Here is a 12,814-nt window from a genome sequence, read left to right on the forward strand (position 1 = left end):
AAGAGGTAATTTTGGGTTAATTAGTGGGGTATTATTGTCATATTTTACACTTAGTTATATGTTAATTAGGGTAAAAGAAAGAGGGTTTTGAATAAGAAAAGAGAAAAGAAAAGAGAGAGATAGATTGATCGATTGAGAGAGAGAGTCGAACGAGGAAGAAGAATATCAAAGCTTGGGAGATTGCTTGTTGATTCCAATTCTTCGGTGGAGGTAGGTTATGGTTTCCCTTACAATATTCGTAGTAAACTCTTAATAGAGAATGATATGTATTGATAATATTGTAAACCCTGCTATATGCTTAATTGTATGCTTGCATGAATATGATTATGTGATTATGATAAGATAAGCATGATGAAAATATTGAATCCCAAATATTGAAAAGAAACTTTAATATACAATATTAATGATGATGCCTTGGTATAGAAGAAGGCTTGATGAATTAAAGTAATGGGATTGAGGATGCCTTGGTATAGAGAAGGCTTGATGATTTACAGAATGATATTAGTGGATCGGAGTGTCACGAACCGACACGTAGAATTAGGGGATCGGGTGTCACGAACCGACACGTAGAATTAGGGGATCGGGTGTCACGAACCGACACGTAGAATTAGGGGATCGGGTGTCACGAACCGACACGTAGATTTAGGGGATCGGGTGTCACGAACCGACACGTAGAATTAGGGGATCGGGTGTCACGAACTGACACGTAGATTTAGGGGATCGGGTGTCACGAACCGACACGTAGATTTAGGGGATCGGGTGTCACGAACCGATACGTAGATTTAGGGGATCGGAGTGTCACGTACCGACACAAGAGGAATGAAAATAATGAATCTTGAAAGATGTTAAGATACTCAATCTAATGAACATGATTCCCAAATGAGTATGGCATTGGGGCTTGAGCCCTCATGTGTGAACTTGACGGTAATTGTTAATGACATAGTGCTTGTTGTTGCTACATGTTGAGTATTATAGTTGTTTTTATGATATTACTTGATATATACTGTTTCCTATTTTGAGTTGGCCGATGATATCTACTCAGTACCCGTGCTTTGTACTGACTCCTACTTTTATTGTTTTCTTCTTGTTATTTGTGGAGTGCAGCAAACGTGCCGTCATCTTCGACTCAACAATAACTCAAGCCAGTCTTCGTCACATCGGATCTTCAGGGTGAGCTAATGTGTCTAGCTTGGACTGGATCTTCTCCTTCATGTCTTGATGCCTTGAACCTCCGGCATGGACTAGCTTCTTATGTGTTTTTAGATTCTAGAAACTCTTAGAATTAGTAGTTTAAAGTAGATGTTCTTGTGATGATGACTTCCAGGTTTTGAGAATAATAGATGTTGAATATTGATAGTTATTGAATTGGATTTATTAATGAGTTTAAGTCTTCCGCAATATTTTCTATTGTTATTACATTGAAATGTTAAGGTTTAGATTGGTTGGTTCGCTCACATAGGAGGGTAAGTGTGGGTGCCAATCGCAACCCGGTTTGGGTCGTGACAAAATGCACCAGGTAGATACCAACATTTTATGGACAATTATTTTAATCAATTAGAAAATTGCATTGTTTATATAGATGATATATTATTATATTCATGTCACGACCCAAAACGAGTCGCGAGTGGCACTCACACTTATCCTACTATGTGACAGAACCAACTAATCTTAACCCCAATATTTCAGCCATAATAAACAGAAAATAGTGCGGAAGACTTAAAACACATTAACGAAAATCAATAAATAACTTCTAAAATTTATCAATTACTATCCCCAAAACCTGGAAGTCATCATCACAAGAACATCTATTCTCAAATTACTAAGGCTAAGAGTATCTAAGAAGCTAAAATAAGTAAAAGAGATGGTCCGTGTCCGAACATCAAGACATCAAGACGTGAAGGAAAGAATCCAGTCCGAGCAAGGAGCAATAGCTCACCCTGAAGTCTGATTATGCTGAAGTCTGGCTAGAGTTGCGGTTGAGTCGAAGTCGATGGCACGTTTGCTGCACTCCACAAATAACAACGAAGAAAATTACAAGTAGGGGTTAGTACAAGGCACAAGTACTGGGTAGGTATCATCGGCCAACTCAAAATAGAAAGCAATATACATTGAATAATATCATAAACTCAACTACAATACTCAAAAGATAACAACAAGTACCATAACCATTGGCCACAACCCAAGCACATTTATGAGGACTCACGCCTCCACACCATACTCAATTGGGAGAAAGGTTCTTTAAGCTTGAGTATATTAAGATAATTCAAGATTCATTCTCTTTATTCTTCTTGTGTCGGAACGTGACACTCTGATCCCCTAATACTACGTGTCGGTTCGTGACACCCGATCCACTAATACTATGTGTCAATTTGTGACACCCGATCCCCTAATATTATGTGTCGGTTCGTGACACCCGATCCCTTAATACTATGTGTCGGTTCGTGACACCCGATCCACTAATATTATGTGTCGGTTCGTGACACCCGATCCCCTAATACTATGTGTCGGTTCGTGACACCCGATCCACTAATACTATGTGTCGGTTCGTGACAATCGATCCCCTAATACTATGTGTCGGTTCGTGACACCCGATCCATTAACCTCATTCTTTTAGTTCATCAAGCCTTCTTTTATACAAAGGCATCATCATTAACAAAGAGGTTTTATGATTTACGATTCAACAGTTTCATCATGCTACTTCATCACAATTACATAATCACATCATGCAAGCACACAATTAAGCATATAGAATACTTTACAATACTACCCAATACTTCTCATTCGCTATTAAGAGTTTACTATGAAATAGCATAAACCATAACCTACCTCCACCGAAGAATTGTGATCATGCAATCTACTTTGTCAATCCTTTGCTTTCCTCTTCGTTCTTCCCTTTTCTCTCGCTCGTTCGTCCCTCTCTTCTCTTTGTTCTTTCTATTTTTCCTTATTAAAACCCTTTTTACCATATAATTAAGTATAAAAGATGCTAAAAGTATCCCACTATTTATTCCAAGGTTATCTCCTTTAACCCCCAAGTAATTGAATTATTAACATTAACCCACTAACTTTATAATTATAAGCAGGAATAGTCCAAAACGCCCCTTAAAACTTTTAACAGAAATCCGACTCAGTTAGGGTTACGCAGCCTGTGACGGTCCGTCGTGCCTGCGACGGTCCGTCCTGCTGAGTCGTCACAGAATTCAGAGACTCAATTTTTTATTTAAGACCCTGTGACGGTCCGTCATGCCTACGACGGTCTGTCCTGCCATATCGTCGCGAAGTTCAGAGAGTTGTTCTCAGTGCTCAAATTTCCAGAATCTAAGTGTTTTGGAACGACACCCCCTCGACGGTCCGTCGTGTCCATGACGGTTCGTCGTGGGACCCTTCGACCCAGACAGTTATTACCAGAAATAAACTCTACTGCTCAAAACGACTAACAGGTCGTTACAATTCAAAAACACAAGATGAACATATCAGATTATTAGAAAAATTTATACATATAATTAAACATTCTGGTATAAGCTTAAGTAAAAAGAAAGCAGACATTATGAAACCACAGATAGAATTTTTAGGAATACAAATAGATAAAAATGGAATAAAAATGCAAACACATATAATACATAAAATTGTTAATAGTGATGAAAATATAGATACAAAAAAGAAATTACAATCATTTTTAGGAATAGTAAATCAGGTAAGAGAATATATACCAAAATTAGCAAAATACCTAAAACCATTACATAAAAAACTTAGGAAAGATGTTGAATATTATTTTGATAATAAAGATAAAGATCTTATAAGACGTATCAAGAATTTACGCAAAAAATTACCAAAACTATATTTTCAGATGAAGAAAAATGATTTATATATTTATTAGAAACAGACTCAAGTAATTATTGTTATGGAGGAGTTTTAAAATACAGATATGATAATGAACAAACTAAACATCATTGTAGATATAACTCAGTATCATATACAGAAGCACAACTAAAATGGGAAATAAACAGAAAAGAGTTATTTGCATTATATAAATGTTTATTAGCATTTGAACCATATATAGTTTACAATGAATTTATTGTGAGAACGGATAATACGCAAGGTAAATGGTGGATTACTGAAAAATTACAAGATTCAGTTACAACTAAAGAAATAAGAAGATTGGTATTCAAATATACTAAATTTTACATTTACAATTGAAGTAATTAAGACTGATAAAAATCTGCAGACTATCTCTCCAGAAAAAGATACAATGGAAAAATTCTAGCTATGATGACAAACTTTTGTCAAAAGATGAAGAAGATAGAAAACGAAGTACAAGTATTAAAAGAAACAGTTAAAAGTCAGCAGCATTACTCAAAAAAATGTGGAGCTAAGTCAGCAGCATGACTTAAAAAATGCGGAGCTAGAAGGTGACGTTGGGAAACACCTAAAAACCCATAACAAAACAATATGTACAGCTGCAGGAAGCACATCTACAAGAAGCACATCTGCAAGAGGAACATCTACAAAAAAAGAAGAAGGTAAGATGAAATATGCAAACACAAATATGAACAAACTATTCTCTAAACCATACTCTCCACAAAATACCCAAAAACATATATTCGTACCCCCACAAATAAATACTTACAAAGCCAGTCTAGATTCACAAAACCAAAAACATATAACCACATTACCAGAATGTATATAGAAAATATATACAAGATACAAACTTTTTTAAACCTAAACCCTAGAGCAAAAGATACCAAAAATTCAAACGAAAATTATATCACCCAATACCTAAAAGGATACAACAAACTAATAGCACAACCAGGAACAAATCCAAACCTAGTAGCAACTTGCTACAATTACGGGCTAATAAGCACAGTATATACTATAACTGGAGACGAAGTAGCTAAAATACCTGAGCTACATAAGGCATTTCTGCATATATAAAAGAAAAACTAAAGGAACTTTATTTTATTTAAAGTTCTACTCAGCAACAACAGAAATGCTATATGAAGAAATTAAACCTACAATACAAGTTATTAAGATAGGTTTAACTAGAGATATGATAATACCAGAAAAAATAGATATACAAGAAGAGATACAGAAGGTGGATATCCCAGATTTTTATGCAAACAAAAGAACTATTACGATAGCTATCATATTAAATGAGTTATCAAACAACTACCTAAATGAAAATGCAATTTGGAGTTATTACAACAGAGATCAAGCAATGATATACTCCAATTGTAGAGATATAAGAGCAGCAGATATGGAAGAAATACGACAATGGATATTAAGTCTGCTGAAGCCAGAACAAACACCTACAGCAAGAGCTATCAGGAAAATTTTCATTTCTCCAAACTTGATGGCTAGCTACTGCAAACTAATTGGACAAAAGTATCCAGATCATCTATGTACAAAATGTGACAGAGAAGATAACTATATTCCTGAAGTCCAGCTAGAATGAAGACATATGTAAAGTATGAATAGTAGTGTCTGTAAAGTATGAATAGTAGTGTCGGCCATATTTAAAAAAGCAAAGGCCAGTATATAAAGAAGTAAAGTTGTAAATAGTATGTCGGCCATATAAAAAATAAAGGTTAATTATGTGTAAAAGTATTTTGTTTTCTTGTGTCGGCCGAATATAAATAGGCGAGGTGTATAGTGTTGTATGTAAAGGAATGTCAGCCATTTGGCCAAAGTGTTGAGTTTTCTTGTATAAATAGAGGGCTTTCCCTTATAATAAAATCATCCCTTTCCTCTACATCTCTCTCTCACTCTTAATTTCGCTTCTACTTTAATTTGGTATCAAAACTAGTTAACAAAAAACTAAAGCTATGGAAAATAAGTCTGATATGCCAAATCTACAGAAACAGGTATACTCATTTATATTCATGGGTAGCTAAACTGCTTTATTCATAATAATCTCTTGTTGATTATAATTGTTTATAATGTTTTAATAATGTTGTAATAACCATCTTTAGAAAGTTTGCTACAAAATATTCTGCGAATGTATGCTCAGACTATGCCATCCTAAGGTTGAAACCGGTATGCAAGAAGGTCGTTTAGGGGAATAAACAAAGTTGAGGCGCTGTTAGGGTAACTGATCAAAGAAGAAAGTTGTAGTAGTGACCAGACGAGATGATTATTAAACCATTATTATTACATAATAAATAAGTATAATCTAGTAAGAGGTTAGAAGGAATAAAATTTTAGCGAAAATATGATAAAATGAAACCATATTTATTAGAAGATGATGTTAATTACAAGATATTAATGCTTTATATATTAAAAAGTCTTAATACCGATACAAAAAGAGAAATTTATGAAAAATTATTGATGTATGAGATAATAGATGAAACAACCCAAGGTTGGGCAAAATTAATTATACCAAATGATTTTGACATAGATTTATATGATGATATAGAATTATTCATAGATCAATGATAAATTATTTATACATACAATTCTGGAAAGAAACTAAAGAAGGAATAGAACTACTTGAAAAACTACTAATTGAAAATTTTTAAAAATATTTAAGAGCTAGAGAAAGTGAATATTTAGAATATATTGCAAACAACGCTAATGAAATACAAAGATTAGATCTACTTAAAAAAGAATATTATGAAAAAATATTTTATTCTTAAAACTATGAAGAATAATCAAACATCAAATAAAGTAACTATTATAACAAAAACTAAAATAGAAAGAAAAGTACGAAAGACACAGAAAAAGTTAAAAACCTTATACATAGAATATGAATTATTACAACTTACTAAAACAAATAATAGTAAAACAGATCTTTTGATAGATATAATTTCTAAAACAGAATACAAGTATGTTTGTTACCTGAAAAAACAATATGAACAAAGAAACATATAAGCAACAACTGATAGAGAAAATAATTGAAAAAAGACAAGAGTTAAAACGTAGAAAAAGAAGACTAGAAGAAAATCTGTTAGCAGGAGTATGTAATAAATCAATTTTAGCACAAAGATAAGTTATATTTATGCTAGAAATACAAATAAATTGCCTTGAATATAAGTTACAACATGATATAAATTATAAATCATAATGAATAAAGAAGAATTTGCAGTAGACGAAAAAACATATGAAAATCAAGACGGATTAATAATAAAAATAATATTTTCAAATTTAGGAAGAAGATATAAAAAAATTAGGAAATAACTTGTATTTAATGTTAGAAAAAGAAACAGCAAAATTAGAAGATAGTTTAACAGCTATGGTAAGAATAACAAAGGAAAATGAAGAAATAGACAAATCAAAAGAAATTGAAAAAATAAAAACACAAGCAAAACAGGAAGTACAACATCTAGAAGAAATAAAAAATACAAGAATAAGTGACTTAGAAAATGAATTAGCTAAGCTAAAATTATTATATGAAACCAAACAAAAAGAGAAATATGTAAAAAAAGATAAAGAACTTGAATGAACTAATGACATAAATAAGATAAAACAAAAATTAAATGAAAATCTTGAAATAGACGAAATAAATGAATTAGATACAATAAACAATCAAAAATCAGAAATAAGTGATATAAGTGAAACATTCACAGAAATTCTAGAACAAGTAAATAAGCCAAAAAAATTAGAAATAAATACAGGAGATATAAATCAACCCTAATAGTCCTAGAAGTAGTGCTAGATGGACAGCACCAACTTATTATACAGAGAATTATGAACGATTAGATAGAACAAATGCAATATGGAATAGCAGGTTAAATAAAAAATGGACGCCTAGACCAATAACTGAACAATATAACTTTTTAGATCTAGATTGTGTTACAGATATAAATAAAACAATATTACTATAGGGAGGAAATATATCTAAACAATTAATTGATAACAAAATAACAACAAAAGAAACACCAGGATATATAGAAAGAACATTTGCTGGAACAACAAAATTATGGATAGGAAATTTACCCCCAGAAAGTCTAGAAACACTTAGAAGTGACAACAAAGTAGATGGATCTCCATCAACAACAAATATAGATATACTAGATAAATACGAATTAGCAATACGGAATGAAATTGGAGGTATGACCACAGAAATAAAAGAACAAAATAGAGAAAAAATAATAAATAGACAACTTATGACAAAATTGGGTATATGTAAAATGTGTTATATAGAAGAATACACATGTGCATTCAAACAATATTATTACAAAACAAGATATGATATAAATGAAGCAAAAGAAATAAGACAACAATATTTTTACAAAACTAACAAAACCATTTAGTACAAAAATAATTAAAGACTGGAACAATGAAGGATTAACAGATACTTTAGGAGCTAGATTAAGATTTTTACATCAATGGTTTGTACAATTATGCGAAAACAAAAAAGAAAAAATAAAAATGGAAAAAGTACTAATTAAAAATCTAACCTGTTGTAAAGATAAAACAGCACCACAATTCGGATGTACAAATAAATATTATAAAAAAAAAGACCTAAACGACACAAAAATTATAGAAAAACCAAAAACTAGATATAAATACAAAAAACCAAGACAAAGATATTATGTAAAAAATTATAAAATAAAAAGACCGTATAGACCAAAGAGAAAACTATCAGAATTTACTTGTTATAACTGCGGAAAGATAGGACATTTAGCTAGAGATTGTAAATTACCCAAGGATCCAAAAAGAAAACAAATTGCAGAAGTAATTATAAATAATGAGGAATACATGCAAATAGAATATATAGACTATGAATTAAGTGAAAATGATAGTATATATGAAGTATCAGATATAGAAACTGAAAATTAAGAAGAAAATATTGATCTAGATAATGAAGAGGAAATCTAATGTCTGAGGATGACATAAAAATAATATCTAAAGAAGAATATCAAAATGAAGAATTATCAGAACAAAAAATTATATTTGATAATACAATTTTTGAACAAATAAAAGGAAAAGAATTAGATTAAGTGTTGAAAAAATACTTGAAATACCTATCTTAAGGAATTAGTTTAAAAGACAAAAAGATGAATATTATGTAGTTATTGAAAATTAATACAAAAAGGCTTTTGGACACACACTAAACTCAAGGAAAAGCATTAAAAATACTATGAAGCTACGGTATATCACTAATCCCTCTTTCAGGCACAAAAGGGTTGAGAAGAAAGGGAGGCCACTTAATCTACAAAAAAAAAGATCTAGTGAAGATAACGGAACAGGCATTAAAGGAACCGCATATAACAGAAGCAAATTGCACCTTAAAATCATACTGATGACTGGTTAATGCTATAGCTATCAAGGTTCTTTTTCTCTATAAAGCAATAGGGGCACACAGTGACTGAACATATATCAATTCGGATACACTTCTTACCACTATTGGTGACTATTAATCGATGGAAGAACCTGATTACCAACATGTAGAGCAAAATAAATATTTCAATGTAAGAACTATTTATTGAAGTTTAACATGTTGATTAAATTTACATATCTATAGTTAACTGCAAGAACTATTTACTTTACGGCTAAAAGGAGATTATGATTGATTTCATAACTTCAATTTACCTTCTTTCTGAGCAAGTTGTTCGTGCGATAGCGATCAAGAACATTTGACTTAGGCAGTAATTTCACTTCATTATGACCATTCTCTAATTAAGAAGGACAGTGAGGACAAAAACAGTTCTGCAAAAGTGCAAAGTAACACTTGACACTTATGATCAGTAACATGGTTTTTTGTACTATTAGTCACAAGGAAGGGGATAACAAGTACTTGGTCTTTACAGAAGTGCGAAGAAACACTATTGAAGTGTCCAACACAAGTGCGAAAACTTCTACCAAAAAAAAATAGAGAACCAGCAGGAATTAAACAAGAGGAAGATGCATTATAGCAGATTGCAGTAGATTGTAGAGTCATTATAATCTCTTCAAATAGTTAACGATGCTCCACTAGACTCATATGTCTAGAGAGTAGAATTATACTAATACTAAAGAGACTAGAAATATACAAGAATTGAAATACTACAATATAAAACAAAAATGAAGTAAAGAAATCTTAGCTGAAATAGAAATCTAGAAAAGGAAAAACATTAACAGGAACACAGATTTCAGCTTGCAGTCTCTACAATAGAAATACCGATTTTAGGAATAAGTATGGATGGACCAAAGCAATGAAACTGAGCATTTCGAACATGAGCAAAGCAATAAAAAAATAACAAAGTATGCCACTGATTTGCAGAAATTTTAGACATGAACCGGAGTGGGATTTTTGGCATTTTTTCACAACCTAAAATACAGATAGAGGAAAGGAATAAACAGTAGCTGAACCACATAAAACAAAATCCAACACCAAGGCAGCTACATCACAAACTCATTGAATCATGAGGCAAGCTATTAAGCTAACTATTTCAGTAGAATGTTGGAGTTAATATCAAATCATATCAACTAAGAAACTGATACAAACTAGCACCACACTGTTTCAGTAACAACAACACACAACACTCTTGGGTTGAAAAAATAGAAGAAAAAAATTAAAGGTAATGAGTTGTAGCTCTCTCATAGCGATGAGCTCGGAACAACAATGAATCCAAGAACATCTCAAAACTGCAGAGCTGACTATTATGCCTCTAATGTCTACTGCATGATAATCCTTGCAAGATTGTAGGTGGAGGTATTAAGAGGGACTGGCTGGTAACATTATCTATGCATTCTCTATTCCTCTCGGCTTAGGAACTAATTACTATACGGACATTTGAGCTGCAATTCATTAAGTGGACTGGTGCATAGAACATAAGTATAAAAAATTCAGCTGGAAGTTGATTCTCAACTACTTCTACATTGGCTAAATCACAGCAGCCATCCTCTGGGCACTGCAACAGTGAATTCAGTAGAAAATTAAATAAATCATAAAACAAATGGATATTGAGAGATACCATAAAATAAAAATTTTTATTGAAATTTTTGTTCCCTAACTTGAAAAATTGCATCCATGATACTGTAACGACCTGTTTAGTCGTTTTGAGCAACAAACTTCAATTCTGGAAAAACAGGCTCAGGCGACGGACTAAACGACGATCCGTCATGGGCACGACGGACGTCGCAGGGTCTCGTTTCAAAACACTTAGAAAATCTAATATTGGGTACTGAAAAACGACTCTCTGAACTTCGTGACGGAATGGCAGGACGGACCGTCACAGGCGTGACAGACCGTCACGGAGACTTCAGTGAAAATCCATTCTCTGAACTTTGCGACGACCTGCAGGACGAACCGTCGCAGGCACGACGGCCCGTCACAAGTTGCGCAAATCCCAGGCAGAGTCGGATTTCTGGTGAAGTTTTAAGGGACGTTTTTGGACTATTCTTTCCTTAATTATAGATTTCGTGGGGTTATATTAATAACTAAAATTCTTGAGGGGTTAAAAGAGGTAACCCTAAGTTAATTAGTGGGGTATTATTGCCATCTTTTATTCTTAATTATATACTAATTAGGGTAAAAGAAAGAGGGTTTGAATAAAGAAAATAGAAAGAACAAGAGAAAGAGAGAGAATCGAACGAGAAGGGAGAAACAAAGCTTTGGGAAAATTCTTGCTTGATTCAACTCTTCGGTGGAGGTAGGTTATGGTTTTCATGCTTCATAAGTAAACTGTTAATAGTGAATGATATGTATTGGTAGTATTGTAAACCCTACTATATGCTTAATGGTATGTTTGCATGAATATGATTATGTGATTGTGATAAGATAAGCATGATGAAAATATTGAATCCCAAATCTTGAAAAGAAACTTTAATATACATTATTAATGATGATGCCTTGGTATAGAAGAAGGCTTGATGAATTAAAGTAATGGGATCGATGATGCCTTGGAATAGAGAAGGCTTGATGATTTACAGAATAGTATTAGTGGATCGGAGTGTCACGTTCCGACACATGTAGGGGATTGGAGTGTCACGTACCGACACATGTAGGGGATCGGAGTGTCACGTTCCGACACATGTAGGGGATCGGAGTGTCACGTTCCGACACATAGAATTAGGGGATTGGAGTGTCACGTACTGACACATAGTAGTAGGGGATCGGAGTGTCACGTATAGACACATGTAGGGGATCGGAGTGTCACGTTCCGACACATGTAGGGGATCGGAGTGTCACGTTCTGACACATAGAATTAGGGGATCGGAGTGTCACGTACCGACACATAGTAGTAGGGGATCGGAGTGTCACGTACCAACACAAGAAGAGGAAAGATAATGAATCTTGAAAGATGATAATCTACTCAACTTAATAAACTTAATTCCCAAATGAGTATGGCATTGAGGCTTGAGCCCTCATGGATGAACTTGATGGTACTTATTGATGATTATAATACTTGTTGTTGCTACATGTTGAGTTTTATAGTTGATTTACGATAATATTGATATATACTGTTCCCTATTTTGAGTTGGCCGATGATATCTACTCAGTACCCGTGTTTTGTACTGACCCCTACTTTTATGTTTTTCTTCTTGTTATTTGTGGAGTGCAGCAAACGTGCCGTCATCTTCGACTCAACAGTAACTCAAGCCAGTCTTCGTCACACCGGATCTTCAGGGTGAGCTAATGCTTCTAGCTTGGACTGGATCTTCTCCTTCATGTCTTGATGCCTTGAACTTCCGGCATGGACTAGCTTCTTATGTATTTTTAGCTTCTTAGAAACTCTTAGAATTAGTAGTTTAAAGTAGATGTTCTTGTGATGATGACTTCCAGATTCTGGGGATAATGATATGTTTTTGAGTTATAGAAGTTGATTATTTATTTTTACTTATGAGTTTAAGTCTTCCGCATTACTTTCTGTTGTTATTACATTGAAATGTT

The 12,814-nt window shown here is 33.2% G+C and overlaps 1 protein-coding gene across 1 annotated transcript; it reads left to right on the forward strand.

The window, feature by feature from the left end:
- The first annotated feature begins 5,047 nt into the window (after positions 1-5,047).
- On the forward strand, positions 5,048-5,452 carry LOC138338395 (uncharacterized). Its single transcript, XM_069289352.1, has one exon. The coding sequence runs from the start codon at positions 5,048-5,050 to the stop codon at positions 5,450-5,452; it is 405 nt and encodes a 134-aa protein (XP_069145453.1).
- The last annotated feature ends 7,362 nt before the right edge of the window (positions 5,453-12,814 follow it).

Source organism: Solanum lycopersicum, chromosome 9 (assembly GCF_036512215.1).
Source record: "Solanum lycopersicum chromosome 9, SLM_r2.1".
NCBI lineage: Eukaryota > Viridiplantae > Streptophyta > Magnoliopsida > Solanales > Solanaceae > Solanum > Solanum lycopersicum.